We start from the raw sequence: 15422 nt of genomic DNA, 5'->3' as shown, positions 1-15422 counted from the left end.
ATTGTACCAATATATTTAACAAAATATGCCACAGCAGAAAGCAATGAAACAAATAATCCTCAAATGGATGCCATTTTCCTCTCTCTCTCTCTCTCTCTCTCTCTCTCAACCGGTGTCATTTGGCCTCCCCAGTCAGTCCCCACCCTGATCTACCATGCTCCACCCACCCAGGCCTGCAGGGCTGGCATCATCCTCTCCGACAGGGCAGGGCCATGCCGCCCCCCCCTCCCCCACCCCCCATACGTCCCGTTGGCACGCGGCACCCTGCTGTGGGCCAATCACCAGCCTGCACTCCCTGACAGCTCGTTACCACTCAATTAGGCAGGTGCAGATCCATATACGGTGCGGCCTCCCCCTCCAATGAGAAGATCCCTCCCAGATGCATGTTTAACATTCGGGAGAATTATACAGTGACAGCAAACACTAAATGCCTCACCCCTTATCACTTGATTGCTCGCAGGATTGAAAATCCTATAATTGGAGCGCGGGCCATGCAGGGGGAGAAAATAAATAAATAGATAAGCCCAATAAATAAGCTCCAGTCGGTTAGTAATTGAACAATTATGAATTCATATTCATCAGTTGCTTGTTGGCAATTTACAAAATGCCATCTGATTAGGGCGCAATTGGGAATGACATTGTTCCCGCTCAAAAGACGTGGGCGTGTCAAGCTAATAAAGAGAATATACATCATAGCGGTTTTCTGACCTACAGTACAAGAGAGGGAAGATGTGCTGACACGGCGGCTTGGCCGGTGGCGACAGACAGGACTTGGCAACGTACCGTTCTTTTGTCCTGCTAAACTGCATTCAAAACATACCATTTTTATTATTATTATTATTATTATAGACGTGGCTTGATTCCCGCACTGGGCACACACACTGTACAACATTATTAAAAAAAGAACAACACCAAGCAAGCAAAGAAAGGCGAAAGAATGTTGATCCCCTCGGGGATGCATTCTAATCAAGATGAAATGATTTACAAATCTATTTAATAAGGCTTGCCAGAAGTCAAACTTGGCATGTAAATGCGGTGGGGATTAAATTTCATCGGCAACCAAGACTGTAACCGATCGCCTGCAGACAAAGGGGGGAGTCTGCCAGCCCCCCCCCCCCCCCCCCCCCCCCACCCAAACCACCGCCCCCACCCACCCCTTCCCTCCCTCCCTCTCTCTCTCTCTGCGTGCATTTTGCCTCGTGATGCTGCCTGGCTGTGTGGAAGGACAGAGGAAGTGCAGTGTGGTGCAGTACAGGGTGGAGAGAGGGAGAGAGAGAGAGAGAGAGAGAGAGAGAGAGAGAGAGAGAGAGAGAGAGAGAGAGAGAGAGAGAGAGAGAGAGACAAGAGGAGGGAGAGGGAAATAGAGAGACTAGAGGAGGAGGGACATAGAGACTAAAGGAAAGTGCGGACTGAGGAGATGAGAAAAGAGGAGAGGAAAGGAAAAGAGAGAGAGAGAAGCGTCAAGGTCAGCATGAGGACAGCGTGGTCCTGTGAGCCGGATTGGGGGGGTGGGGGGGGGGCGGGGGGGGTACAGAGAGGCAGCCGCAGTCACCTCTGTGCTAATCAGCCCTTTGGCTGGCTGATGAGGTGTCAGTTATTTGTGTGTGTGTGCGTGTGTGTGCGTGTGTGTGTGTGTGTGTGTGTGTGTGTGTGTGTGTGTGTGTGTGTGTGGAAAAACCTCTCCCTTCGCTTTTTTGGCTGCAAATTGCAGGGGCTGGTGGGGCGGAGCGAGCAGAGAAAGAGAGAGAGAGAGTGTGTACTATGTGTAGGTGTGTGTGTGTGTGTGTGTGTGTGTGTGTAATGCTCTACTCTAGGGTGCAGCAGGCTGACGTGCCGCTTGTGGTGCCAGTATTGCGCTTTTTTCCCTTTTGCCCTCTCTCTCTCTCCCCCCTCCACCCCCCCCCCTCTCTCTCTCATATCTCTGTCTCCCTCATCTCTCTCTCTCTCTGTGTATTACGCTACAGCGACTGTAGCTGAACCCTGCTTTCCCCTGCAGTGAGGGCAAGAACACAAGCGCCAATTAATACTATCTGCAACGTGCCAGTGTGTTAACAGTGTGTGGCATTGCAACTTCAAGCTGCCGTGCACTTTTCTTTAGGGTGGGGGGTGCAAGTCTTTTTTTTTTTTTTTTGGATACCGTGGGCGTGGCTAACGTGCTAACGTGCGCTAATGTGTGATGCTGCTGCCGGTGTGGCTCGAGGCGGAAGTGGATATCTTCCCATGCGTGGCTGCGAAAGAGGTGTGTGTGTGTGTGTGTGACCCGATGGTGGCTGAGCTAATCTGTCATTGGCTCACGTTGCTCCGCGTCAGACTGACAGACAGACATGGCTGGCGAAGGCGAGCGTACTGAACTCCCGTATCCTTGGGTTATTTGGGACCATCTGCGTCCAGTCATTAACGGCCCTTTCACAGTCAATTGTCTTGTACTTGTCTCCCCCTCTTCTCCATTTCCATTAGCCCCGGTATCCACACACACGCACACACACACCCCTGAATGTAAATGGCTTAAGTTACGAGAGGCCATTTTATTAGCCGGGGCTAAAGAGAGCTGTGTAACCTTTAGGGTGATTCATACTTGGCTTGCGTTGCGCGACACCGGCGCACGCACGCCAAACATAACAGATCTACAAGCTCACAATGTGCCCACGGCACGGTGCGCCGCGAGCTTGTAGTTCTGCCGCTACGTTCAGTGCACGCCGACCTGGCAGCGCAGGACGAACTCTGTGGTAGCCCCTATGGGTTAATTCAGAGTGGTATAGCGGAGGACACATCAGAGCAGTCGAGATCAAATTACAGGGCCAGGCGCTCAGTGGTAAGAAAAACAAGCCAGCGGTATGCTGCAGATATTGTGTGTGTGTGTGTGTGTCACGCACACAGTGTGTGTTTATTAGCCAGTGCATGCGAGAGTGTGGAGAAGAGAGAGAGTGTGGAGAAGAGAGAGAGAGTGGAGAAGAGAGAGAGAGAGAGAGAGAGAGAGAGAGCCATGTCCACAGTGGGCCAAGGGGGGATGGGGATGGAAGCAATGGATGGTGGAAGCAAAGGGAAGGAGGGGGTGGGATAGGGGGGCTAACTGGGCCAACACACACACACACACACACACACACACACACACACACACACACACACACACACACACACACACACACACACACACACACACACACACACACACACACACACACACACACACACACACACACACACACACACACACACACACACACACACACACACACACACACACACACCAATTAGAGTCAGTCATCTTCCCCTTCAACAATGCATCACCCTCCATTTCTGAAGCTCACACACAGGGCATGCAGAGAAAAGAATCTCCCCCCCAAAAAATCTAAAAAGATAAAAAATAAAATAATAATGTGACAAACTTTATTATTTGTATATTATAGGCAGCTGTTGGTATTAGAAAAATAAACTAAAATACACACACACATACGCACACACCCTTGCGCTTTTGTTGTTGGTCTTTGTGCAATGATTTGCCTAAGGACCCAGATTTCCTAGCAACAGCCCTGCCACCAAACATTTGGCAGGAGTTCAACATTCTCTCTCTCTCTCTTTGTGAGGAATGGCACTGCCTGCCTCCCCGCTCTGCATCTGCCACCAGCCCTGCTGCTGCACGCTCACACACACACACACACACACACACACACACACACACAAGTACACACATTACACGCACGCATACACACAGCTTCTGCTGCTATGACGGCTGCTGGATGAGCCAGATTGGCTGCTCGAGCCCTCTAATAATTCCGTTTTCATCCAATCACACCACATAGTAGCAGGCACCTTGAGAGCCTCTGCCAAGAATCATCAATCACCTCTTTAACACTAACACACACACACACACACACACACACGTCTACCCAGACGCGCGTGTATGCGTAAATGCATGCAAACGGGCGCGCCACACACACACACAGGTTCTGTAATATGATTTACAGATTAGAGTGTACACGACCGCATACCACTAGACAAGTCGTTTAATGAAAACCAACAAAGCACGTTAATACACAGCAGTGTCTGTGCAGCGAGAGAGAGAGAGAGAGAGAGAGAGAGAGAGAGAGAGAGAATCTACGATCTAGTTGTAAATTGGGTAAATACGTCTGAGTGCTCTCGACAAGGTTAATGGAGAGAGGAGGCCTTAGTGAATGCCGGTCCAGGCACGCCACGCGGTATTAAGAGAGAGGGACGGCAGTGGCAGTGTGTATCCGGCTAAGTACTCAAGAAGTGCGAATGGGGTCCCTCCAATAAATAAAGCGAGTGATCCCCCTGTTTTGACAAAGGGGCCCAGGAGGGATGCTGAAAACTGCGTCGCAATTCTCAGCGCTGACAAACACCCAATTGTGGCCCTTCTATCCCCAGGCCCCCCCCCCCGCCCCCCCTCCGCTCCTCGATCCCACGGAGGACTCTTCCCCCCCCCCCCCCCCCCCCCTCACATAAGACTGTCGGATGTGGGCAAAAACCAACTGCCAATTTGAAGAGGATGTGCCGTGTTTGCTAATGCGAAGCAGAGGGCTAGAAAATGAGACCACACAAACTCTCCAGAGGAGTCGAGAGAGACTGATCTGCTTTCTGGCATGCTGGCCACCGACCGAGGGAGGGCTTTTTGTTTTTGCCGTTTGTTTCCCTGACTAGGATGGCTAAAATACAAAACCCCCGTCGCCAAAAACCGAATGATGCTCAAGTTAAGAGGGGGGCCCCTGGTTAAGAGGGGCCCCTGGGCGAGAAGAAAAAGTAGTGACATGATTGTGGGACGGGGGTACATGGCGATGCACCCTGATGTGGGTGTGACAACACAACATGAGAGAGGATCATGGCGGAGGAGCTGTAAGGTTGATTTATGTCGATAATGAACTGGTTTAGAGACGAGGAATGCAATGCGATTTCAGGGCTATCGTCTTGACTCGAGATCAGAGGCAGAGGTTGATCCACCGACATTCAATAGTTAAGCCCCGGCAGTGTAACATGAGCATGGCTGACCATTCTAACCCTAGAACCAGTAAGTTAAGACATTACCTCAGTGGTCCTGTGTCTGTGTGTGTGTGTGTGTGTGTGTGTGTGTGTGTGTGTGTGTGTGTGTGTGTGTGTGTGTGTGTGTGTGTGTGTGTGTGTGTGTGTGTGTGTGGGGAAGGGGGGGGGCACGCGTGTATGATACATATACATACCATAAATACATCTGTCCATAGCCATCTTTTGTCTGTAATGACTGAGTTTTTGTCAATGGGGGGTTTTCAGGGGGTATGAACTCGCATATAATCAATTTGCACACTTTTGGCTGCACCTGTTGGCTTGTCTGCGTGTTAAAAGAAATGAATGACTGCATTACATGTACAACAATTTCACACTGTGCCGCAGCGCCCTTTGTGTGCAGAGCCATGAGGGAGACTGGGGACGAGCCGTTGTTGCTGCATTGTCTCAAAAGGCAACGTAGCTCATCTCAGCCGACAATGGATGAATGGATATATTGACAATGCAGAAAGGCGCGCGGCGAGGCATTTCCTGAATAAAGCCTCTTAACATTTTGTCCTCTCTCTGGCAAAAGAGAAAAGGGAAAACAGTCATTTGAATGTAGAGGGTCTCACTTACCGCAATATAATAGACCTTGGCTTTCTCCACCAGCTCCCAGTTGCTGTCCAAGTCCAGGTGTTTTTCCTTTTTGTAGCAGTTTGCCGCTGCCAGGTTAGCAACAAGGGACCTGCCGAAGACAGATCCCATAAATCTTCCACCTTGCTTATCATCCATCTTAATTTTGTCTCAAAAACATCCCTAAAAAACAGTCAGGCCTCCAAGTCCTTTCCTTTGTTCCTTCAAGATATAAAAGGACGATAATGGGTTTTTTTTTAACGTCTGGACCAAGGTGAAAATAAGTCACCTAGATTTTCTTTGTTCTTTGCTTTTCACCGGCGGCGAAAAGGGGATGAGAATTAACGTAAAGCAAAAGGGGATTTTACATTATGATATTTTACACAGCAGATATTGATTGATAGCTCAAACTATTCACGTTATCAATCACATAAACCTGGAAAGTGGTCCATTATTAACATAGGTGGGAAAAGCAACATAATTGAATCACTAATGACAGTGGTGGAAAGTAACTAAGTACATTTACTTAAGTACTGTGCTTAAGCCGTTTTGACCTGAGATCAGATTCTAAAAATGTCTTCTACATCCTGACAGTTTTCTGAAAAAGCTATGTTTCTATGTCAGTCGTTCTTCGATTTTTCAAAAGTAGCAGACCTACAAGCTCATAGCGTGCCACTCGGTGGCGCGCTATGAGCTTGTAGATCTGCTATTTATCAATAGCTAAAGCATAAAAACACAAGTACAATCGTTAGTATTTCCATTTCCCAGTACTTTTACTTCAACTCTACTACATTTATTTGAAAACTTTACTTACTCGATACTTTGTAGATGTTGATTATTATGACAAAACATACGGTACATTAACCACTTCAGCCCTATACATACATTTCGGCCATTTGAAAATAGCCGATCTACAAGCTCACAATGTGTCGCGATTACTGAAGTAAAACATTAAAGTACTTTTTTCCACCGCGGCTAAATGAACACGCGAGTGAAGGGAGGGGGGTGGGGGGGGGGGGAGCAGGTGGCGTTATCTTAACATAGTAGCTCATTAGCTAGTCCTTGTGTGTATTGTCTGTCTCTTTATGAGCGGCCATCAAAATGAGTGCAACCATCATTGTCGCTACTTAAGGGAAACAGAGAAGTCTCCCGTCTGACGGCAGTATGGGGGTGCTGCTGGTTCACGGGGTCCGTTCTCACATGATGGACGGGCTGAGAGATGCTGAGTGGCGCTTCCTTACAGCGCCAAGGAATGAACACGCCTTTACACAGCAGGTACAATCCGAGAGTTTCCGAGACTTTTACTGTATATATACTCTCGAGCGTTAAGAGGATGAACACTGATGACTTTACCGTGTGTACGCAGATCAGGGCCTGACCACCATGACAGCTGCGACTGGGATCGCTGACCCGGGTTCTTTAAATAATGCACCGTGTTTTGGGACCCATTTGTGGGGCGCGGACACAATCGTTTAATTGATCTATCAATCAAATCGCATCACACAAACATAGTACACTATACGTTTTAAGAGTATATTTACCGGTATCATTATCACATTTTTACAAGGTTTTAAACGAAAACAATCTTATAAATGTTATTAAAATCTTAGTGTTTTGTCAATTATTTTGGGGCCCCACTGGCAAAAAACTCACGGCCCTGGCCCAGGCCGTGGAGTAACGGTCTGGGCACCTGACTGGTAATCCAGTCGCAGTGTGCCACGAGTTCGTCTCCCGAGCCCGACACGGCCTTTACTGCATGTCATCCCCCCATCTCTCTCCCGTTTCCTGTCAGCCTACTGTCTGTCCCTTCAAAAATCAATAAAAGGTGTAAGCCGCAAAAAAAAAATCTTAAAAAAACTCACAGCCCCAACAGGTTGGGAAGTTCAATGGACACGGGGTTTTAGAGCTCCTAAATAGCAGCATAATAAATACTATGGCAAAAAATGTGAAACTCATAAGCTATGCAGGGAGGAGCGATGCAAGGCGGCTAATTAGGAATGGGCAATATATTGATCAGTTAAGAGTGTCTGGAGATTGAGAACCGCCGGTGTAAATCACCCCAAAACCATTAAATCACCCCAAAACCATTCACTAGCATCGTTAAGGGTGTAAATCACCCCAAAACCATTCACTAGCATCGTTAACCCATTTTGGTGGGGAACCCCTTTTGGTGTTAGCATTATGTTATGCTTTAGCTATTGAAAAACAGCAGATCTACAAGCTCATAGTGGCGCGCTACGAGCTTGTAGGTCTGCTATCTTTTTTTTTTATCGTGAAAATATTTATTTCAGAAAACTGGAGGATTTAGAAGATTATTTTTTTAATTTCGGGGTCAGGCCAAAATGGATTAAGGGTGGACGAAATGACTGAATGGGATCGTTTAACCCGCTGTTCAAAGAGTGGAACGCCGATCGTTTCATTCGGGTGGGGTCGGGGGGTGGGGGGGAGGAGAGCGAGAGAGAGAGGTGGCTTTTCAGAAGGCCTGCGCTGTACTCAGTCAGCCTGTGGGTCCGTCAGTGTCACACACCGATCCTTCAAAGCCATCGGCCGGGCCCAATCTGGCGCTGGCGGCGACCTTTCCCCCTGCATGGCCTCCTGAGCTGTCTGTTAAACACCTGTAAGAAATATTACAGGGCTCCCGCTCCCAGAGCATGGCCACCTGACCTTCTCTGGTGTCAGAGAGCCCCACATCAAACAACCCTGCAAAGACCACTCAATGAAGGGGGCCTGTTGGCTCCCCCGGTCAGCCGGGGGAGGTGTGTGTGTGTGTGTGTGTGTGTGTGTGGAGGAGGGACGACTGACTGACACCTCCAGTAGCAGCAGATGAAGGGTCGAAGAGAAGGGGAGTCTTTAGTGAGGGAAGGTTATTGATCCACACCTGGGCCGACATGCACTGGAGCACTGGAGGCTTCACCGCTGCTGATTGTGTGCGTGTGTGTGTGTGTGTGTGTGTGTGTGTGTGTGTGTGTGTGTGTGTGGGTATGAGTGAGGCTAGATGTGGCGGGGAGGGTGTAGGATGGGGTGTGTATGTGTGTGTTGGGGGGTGACAAGGCGATGACCTCTGCTGTCCGAGACAGTAGCATGATGACGGTAGCGTGAGAGAGAGTCGTCTGAGACGCTAAAGCCCCCCCCCCCTTTTTTTTACAGCAGAAGCAGGCTGACAGGTGAGAGCCGGGATAGCCCAGTACAGCCATCTATAACACATTGCGGGTGTCAGCCATGTAGATGGATGACAACCCACTGGGGCGGCAGAGACCGAGTGGAGCGGAGGCCGCCTGCAAAAACACACTCAAGCTGTTCCCCGTTCTCTTTGATGTGCCAGCCAAGTTATGATTCCCTCAGTTATGACTTCCAGCCCCGTGAGGAGCCAATCGAATTGGGGCTGCCATAGATGTAAAACGAACCAAGAAATGACTCTTTGGAATCTGAGTTGGGGAGGCGGGGGGTGGGGGGGGGGTTAATTTCCTGGTCAAAGGTGATTGGTAGGGAGCCAACCTAGACTGCCTCCCCCTGGCCAGCCGGGAACTGTTTGGAATAACGTGTTCCTTCCACGTGCTACGTCCTACCGGGGAAACTCCCCTCTGTCAGGTGGTAAGAAGCGGCTTGGACTCCTCATGCATTGAAGGAAGCATGAGGAGGACAGTCCATTGGTCTGAAAAAATGGGTTGCAAAATTGTGGGATAATTTTTAGTTTTAGTTTGACCCATTCTGGGCGGGAACCTCTTTTGGTGTTTTACCCCCTCAGGCCGGGAACCCATTTTTGGGTTCTGTACAGTATTCAAAAATGTAAAATATTTGAAGCTGCTATATCAATATTTGAAGTTTTTCATAAAACTTAAGTCAGGATTTAGAGGCGTTTTTTGAATTGGTCTCAGGCCTAAAAGAAGGGAGCCGACCTGTTGTCTCCAGTGATGCAGGCAGCACAGGTGCCGGTAGGCTACTCGTTAAGTTGTGTTTAGGCATGTAACGATATATCATGAATCGATTTAAATCGATATGAATCCCGACGATATGAATCGATTTTATTTTCTTCTTTTTTAGGGGGCTAGTATGGAATGCGAGCTTTAATCATATTCCATCATATTCAAGTGTTTCTGAGAGAAATTAGTGACTTTCAGAAGTAGAGCACGGCAGAGGGGAGCTGTGTGTGTCTGTGCCCAGGTGATGGTCGTTGATGCTCATTAATACATCAAGGAAGGCAATTATGTTTCTGCACTGTCAAATAGGTCTACATCTATCCTTTTTTTACATCTTAACTCGAGCCAGGTTCTAAACAAGAAAGCATGTTTACAGTTGTTGCACAGAAATGAAGTAATTTTACATGAAAAATAATGCTACTTTTGCAATGTAAAAAAAAAAAAAAGCTCGGGGGGGGGGGGGAAGATAAATCATAAAAAAGATTGTCATTTGTCTGGAAAATAAATTTGTGTTTAAAATATTGTGAAAAATCATATCGTATCGTGAGTTGAGTGTAAAACTGTACCTGTTGTATCCGGTAATGCAGGCAGCACAGGTGCCGCTACGTGTTCCTACCGTTCCGTTACGTGTTCCTACCGTTACGTTACGTGTTCCTACCGTTCCGTTACGTGTTCCTACCATTCCGTTACGTGTTCCTACCGTTCCGTTACGTGTTCCTACCGTTCCGTTACGTGTTCCTACCGTTACGTTTTCCTACCATTACTTTACGTGTTCCTACCGTTACGTTACATGTTCCTACCGTTCCGCTACGTGTTCCTACCGTTACGTGTTCCTACCGTTCCGTTATGTGTTCCTACCGTTACGTTACATGTTCCTACCGTTCCGTTACGTGTTCCTACCGTTACGTTACATGTTCCTACCGTTCCGCTACGTGTTCCTACCGTTACGTGTTCCTACCGTTCCGTTATGTGTTCCTACCGTTACGTTACATGTTCCTACCGTTCCGTTACGTGTTCCTACCATTCCGTTACGTGTTCCTACCGTTCCGTTACGTGTTCCTACCGTTCCGTTACGTGTTCCTACCGTTACGTTTTCCTACCATTACTTTACGTGTTCCTACCGTTACGTTACATGTTCCTACCGTTCCGCTACGTGTTCCTACCGTTACGTGTTCCTACCGTTCCGTTATGTGTTCCTACCGTTACGTTACATGTTCCTACCGTTACGTGTTCCTACCGTTACGTTACATGTTCCTACCGTTCCGCTACGTGTTCCTACCGTTACGTGTTCCTACCGTTCCGTTACGTGTTCCTACCGTTACGTGTTCCTACCGTTCCGTTACGTGTTCCTACCGTTCCGTTACGTGTTCCTACCTGTTGTCTCCAGTGATGCAGGCAGCACAGGTGCCGGTCGGCTCCTCGTTCTGTTCGTAGTAGCGCGCGTCCACGTGCGCCTCCTCCGCCTTCTTCTTCAGGATCTCTCCGAAGCGATCGTTTCCGATGCAGCCGAAGAAGGTCGCCACCTTGTGAGGTTTCTGGAGCATCCACTATATAGGAAGGAATGGGAGAGAACAAATAAATCACACTTGTGTGAAGTGAGGGGTCACTCTTATCGTCATACATCGTCACATTCAGGCCAATTACTTTTGGCGTCCTCACTTTTTATCCTCAATTCCGTGGTAAAGCTGGCTATATAGAAGCCAGCTTTCTGTGTCTGTAGGTGCTCACTGCTCAGCCAATCAAATCATCGCTATGGGGTACACACATTGTTCAGCCAATCAAATCACCGCGATGGGGTACACACAAAGCTGGGTATAGGAGGGTCTAGCGCCCCTCAAAAACAAACAAGCTGTTTCAGGAAGATCAGTTTACAAAATAAAATGCGTGTCTGAGATTGTGGAGTTCAACCGAGGCAGATGGCGCCACAAACTGTAGCTACACAGCAAACACATTTTTAATGTGATGTCTACGAGCTGTCACACAAACAACCCACCAGGACCCCAAACCCCACACGGCACAGAGGCGCTATTCTTACCCGCGTGCGCACTCCTTCCTGCCCGTGAGCTAAAAACAGTCCCATCTCCTTATTTGCACAACCCTCATAATTCAAGGTTCCATCCCAACTTATGCAAACACAGGCACTCTGTGAGAGTGTGTGTGTTACCTGCTACACCGCGAAGACACTCCCTGACTGGCTATTTCTATGCTCCCGCACAGTAAAATCCTCAGTGTTCAATGTATCTATGTGTATCTCAGAGAGCGTACAAATTAAACCAAATGGACCCGTATTTGGTTACACATGCACAATATATCAAAGTTAAATTAACACATCCCCCCTCCGTTACCATAACGTGAGGCCAGTATCAGTGAAATGCGCAACATAAACAGAGAAGAAGCAGCATTAACCGTCCGACCCGGAAGTGATTGTCCTCCATCACGGCGACAGTCTCGCTCGTGAACTACCGATCGGACTATTACTGTATGCTTAGCGCGACCTCAACTTAATGTTTTATTAGGCTCCCAATATCATACTTTATCCCATTCGGAGCCCTAAAAACCACTAATGGCCGCGTGCACGCGAATGTGCACAGAGGATAGGGATGTAGGCGGTAGACATTATTTCTAAAGCTGGATTAATTAATCATATCTCGTGATCTTGTGAATGGCCAAGATTGTAATTATATCTTTTCTCGAAAGGCTGGCTTGGATTGTGTCAACACGAGGGACTATAACACAATACTGTGTGACAGACAGCCCTGATGTACTCAGTGACTTTTTACCTGGTGCCTGATGAGAGAGAGGGACTGCTCAAATTCTCTCGCACTCAGGTTTAACCCGCAAAGATTTATTGACGTACGGTACGCCGGGACGGCTTGCTATGTTTGCTCGTTTTATTGCAGCCGAGCGCTCCTGTTTTGTTGCTGACGGCGGGCCCCTTGTGAATGAGATGTTGCTGCTTTCAGGGATGACCTGTATATGTGTGAAATTAATCATTTCACACAACCAAATAGCATCTCGGCGGGGGAAGAAAAATGCATTTTCATCACCCAGCCATCCTGAGTCGCTCTTCCTCTGTTATTTCGTGCTCCCTGGATTCGGTGGGTATAACTAGTTCAGATGGGAGGAAAAAAATAAAGGATCGCTGTGGAGAAAATTCATTACTTTTACGCAAGGCTCAGGTGTGTTTGCCGAACAAGGATGTCAATTACAAAGAGGTGGTGTATCGGGTATAGGGATTGCTTGGGCTTTTACAAGGTACACACACACACACACACACACACACACACACACACACACACACAAAATGAACAGTAACAAAATAACACAGCCAGATATGACTGCAGGGACTGTGTGTGTGTGTGTGTGTGTGTGTCCACGAAGCAGGTCTACCATGTGTGTCATGGTTCATCCATTCAGCCGTGCCTGCCCACCTCTCCCATCACACACACACACACACAGTCACACACACACGCGCGCGCAACACGGTGAAAGCCGACAGAAGTGAGCTCTTCTCCAACCTCCTGCTGCAGGCGGTCTCACACTTATCAAGGTCAGCGGCTCGGGTACACGTCAAGTCCAATCTGATTTTCCCGTAGCCGTGATGAGCTCCGAATCCAAGGTTAGGAGCTGCGGGCTGTAAATAATGACAGCGCGGGGCCCTCCATTTGCAGGCCTCTCAGGTGGGAATAGAGCGGGGGGCCACTCAGGGCCCCGCCGTCCCCCCTGATGACAGCGTGTTGAATCACCGTACAGCCCCCCCCACCACCACCACCACCACCACCCACCACTCTCTCTCTCTCTCTCTCCCCCTCTCTCTTTTTCTCTGTGACCGTCAGCTCGGCTCTCACTGCCAGCTCAGCTTGCTTGTCATCTTACCAGGGTCATTAACAGACACACATACGCGCAGACATGCGCGTCCGAGTACACACGGTGCACCCACGCGGGCGGGCGGGCGGGCGGGCAGCTTGCAAGTGCACGGATATACACATCACATCACTTCCCCTATACCATCGTCACCACGACCCTCCACAGTTGCCAGGAGGTCTTTCCTCCAACATCCATAAACACAAATCAACAATAGATATGTAGAAATGGTCCATTACATGGGCGTAAGTCTAGACGACGAAAAATAAAAGAATCCATCAGGCTTTTCTGCGCAGGAGTGGTGGTGGAGTTAGATCAATTCATTCCCATCCACCGGCACCATGCAGACAATCCCTCTCCATTCCCCAGATTATGGCTAGATAATACCTCCATTATGACAAAAGCACTATCTGGTGGGGTCGTCGACGGGTCGACCCAACCCTGTGCTGGGTGTAATCATGCTTAGTCACATCCCCAATTATACCGCAGTGGCAAGAGGCAGGGATTGGCAAATGTACATCAAGGCGCTTCATTACTGAGAAGGGGGGGCCGCTCCGGTGAAATTAAGCAGCAGATGAGACGGAGACGGATTTGGCCCCAGGCGGCATGTTAGGGGAGAGAGAGAGAGAGAGAGAGAGAGAGAGAGAGAGAGAGAGAGAGAGAAGGGGGAGATTGAGAGAAGGGGGAGATTGAGAGCAAAAAAGGATAAAAAAGAAAACATGGATGGGAAGAACGGGGGAAAAAAGAGATGGTGAAGGAACAGATTTTTCTGAAGGAGCTGGGAGCTTGTTTCTCTTGCACAGCAGCTCATGTATATTTACTTAACTAGGGAGAACACCGGCCCCCAAAGATTAATAAGCTCCCACGATACACGCCACGTACAGCGTGCAGGCATATCTCTAGGTACGCACAGCAGGCGTGGTGGGAAACCTAATACAAATAGTGAGACAAAAAGAAAATACATATATATACCCCTGAAACGTGAAGGGAGCTGGGGAGGAGGAGGGGGGGGGGGTGTTGAATGGAGCAGAGTCTCACTAGCTAAAGGCAAAGTGATGATAAGTGTACATTATGTTAAGTGGGCGAATAAGTCTGGCGTCTCTGTTTAGCTTCCATTTACCCAAATAATCTCACCCGTCCACACATGTCCCCCCCCCCCCCCCCCCCCTACAGCCCTGGGGGGGAGGGGGGGGGGGGGGCAGATAGCTATTAATTATGACATCTCACGGATGCAAGGAAGGAAGGAGCCCCCCACCACTCGGGGAGCTGACCCAGGCCTCCTCCTTCTCCTCCCAACGCCCAGCAGCTGCCACTCTTCACTATGCGGGGAGGCGCGCCGCGTGGCAGGTTCCAGGAGGGCAATTACACACAGCCCAGATGAGATGAGGCAGAGGCAGGGCTGTGGATGTTTGGGGACTCCAGTGCTCAAGACTGCCATTAACACTATAAGCTACCTTCCCTCTTCTATTTTTTAAATTCTCTCCCTCTCTTTCTATCTCTCTGCTGTATATTGATGAAGTGGTAATGGGTTCTCTAGTTGGATATCCTTCCTGTAAAAACACGGTCTTGTTTCTAGTCTCCCTCGGGGGTCAATGTATTCCCCCATACACAGTTGCCGGCGAATTCATTCTGCAGTATTAATGATGCAATTCCGATGCAATTCAGATGTACCGAAGGCGACGCCACACAAACACAATGGTTTCTTTTTGTTAGGAGGAGGGAGGGAGGGGGACCTTGCCGTCACTCCTCGTTTTCCACGGTTTAGCTCACAGTTCGCTGCAGTTCATCCATAAGACCATTTTTTTAAAACACAAGGACAGAGAAGACTTCCATTCTCCTCGCTTCACCTCACCGACAGGGTCCACTAGCCCATTCTGAACGGGCACCCATTTTGGTGTTAGCATCATGTTATGCTTTAGCTATTGAAAAATAGCAGATCTACAAGCTCATATCGCGCCACCGAGTGGCGCGATACGAGCTTGTAGGTCTGCTATTTTTTGAAAAATCGAAGAACAACTGACATTTTTTTAATCT

General features: G+C 48.7%; 1 protein-coding gene across 3 annotated transcripts in view; it reads right to left on the bottom strand.

The window, feature by feature from the left end:
* adkb (adenosine kinase b) overlaps positions 1-15422 on the bottom strand; it is a 139187-nt gene that overhangs the window by 70141 nt on the left and 53624 nt on the right. For all 3 annotated transcript variants that reach the window (XM_083787082.1, XM_083787083.1, XM_083787084.1), the window contains 2 exons: positions 10899-11071; positions 5611-5719 (listed from right to left, as the gene is read on the bottom strand). In XM_083787082.1, the coding sequence (XP_083643208.1) occupies positions 5611-5719; positions 10899-11071 (282 nt within the window). The remainder of the gene's footprint in view (positions 1-5610; positions 5720-10898; positions 11072-15422) is intronic.

Source organism: Protomyctophum parallelum, assembly GCF_964188405.1.
Source record: "Protomyctophum parallelum genome assembly, chromosome: 17".
Classification (NCBI taxonomy): Eukaryota; Metazoa; Chordata; class Actinopteri; order Myctophiformes; family Myctophidae; genus Protomyctophum; species Protomyctophum parallelum.
Note: the sequence above shows the minus strand (reverse complement) of the source record. Positions and strands in the feature narration are given on the sequence as shown.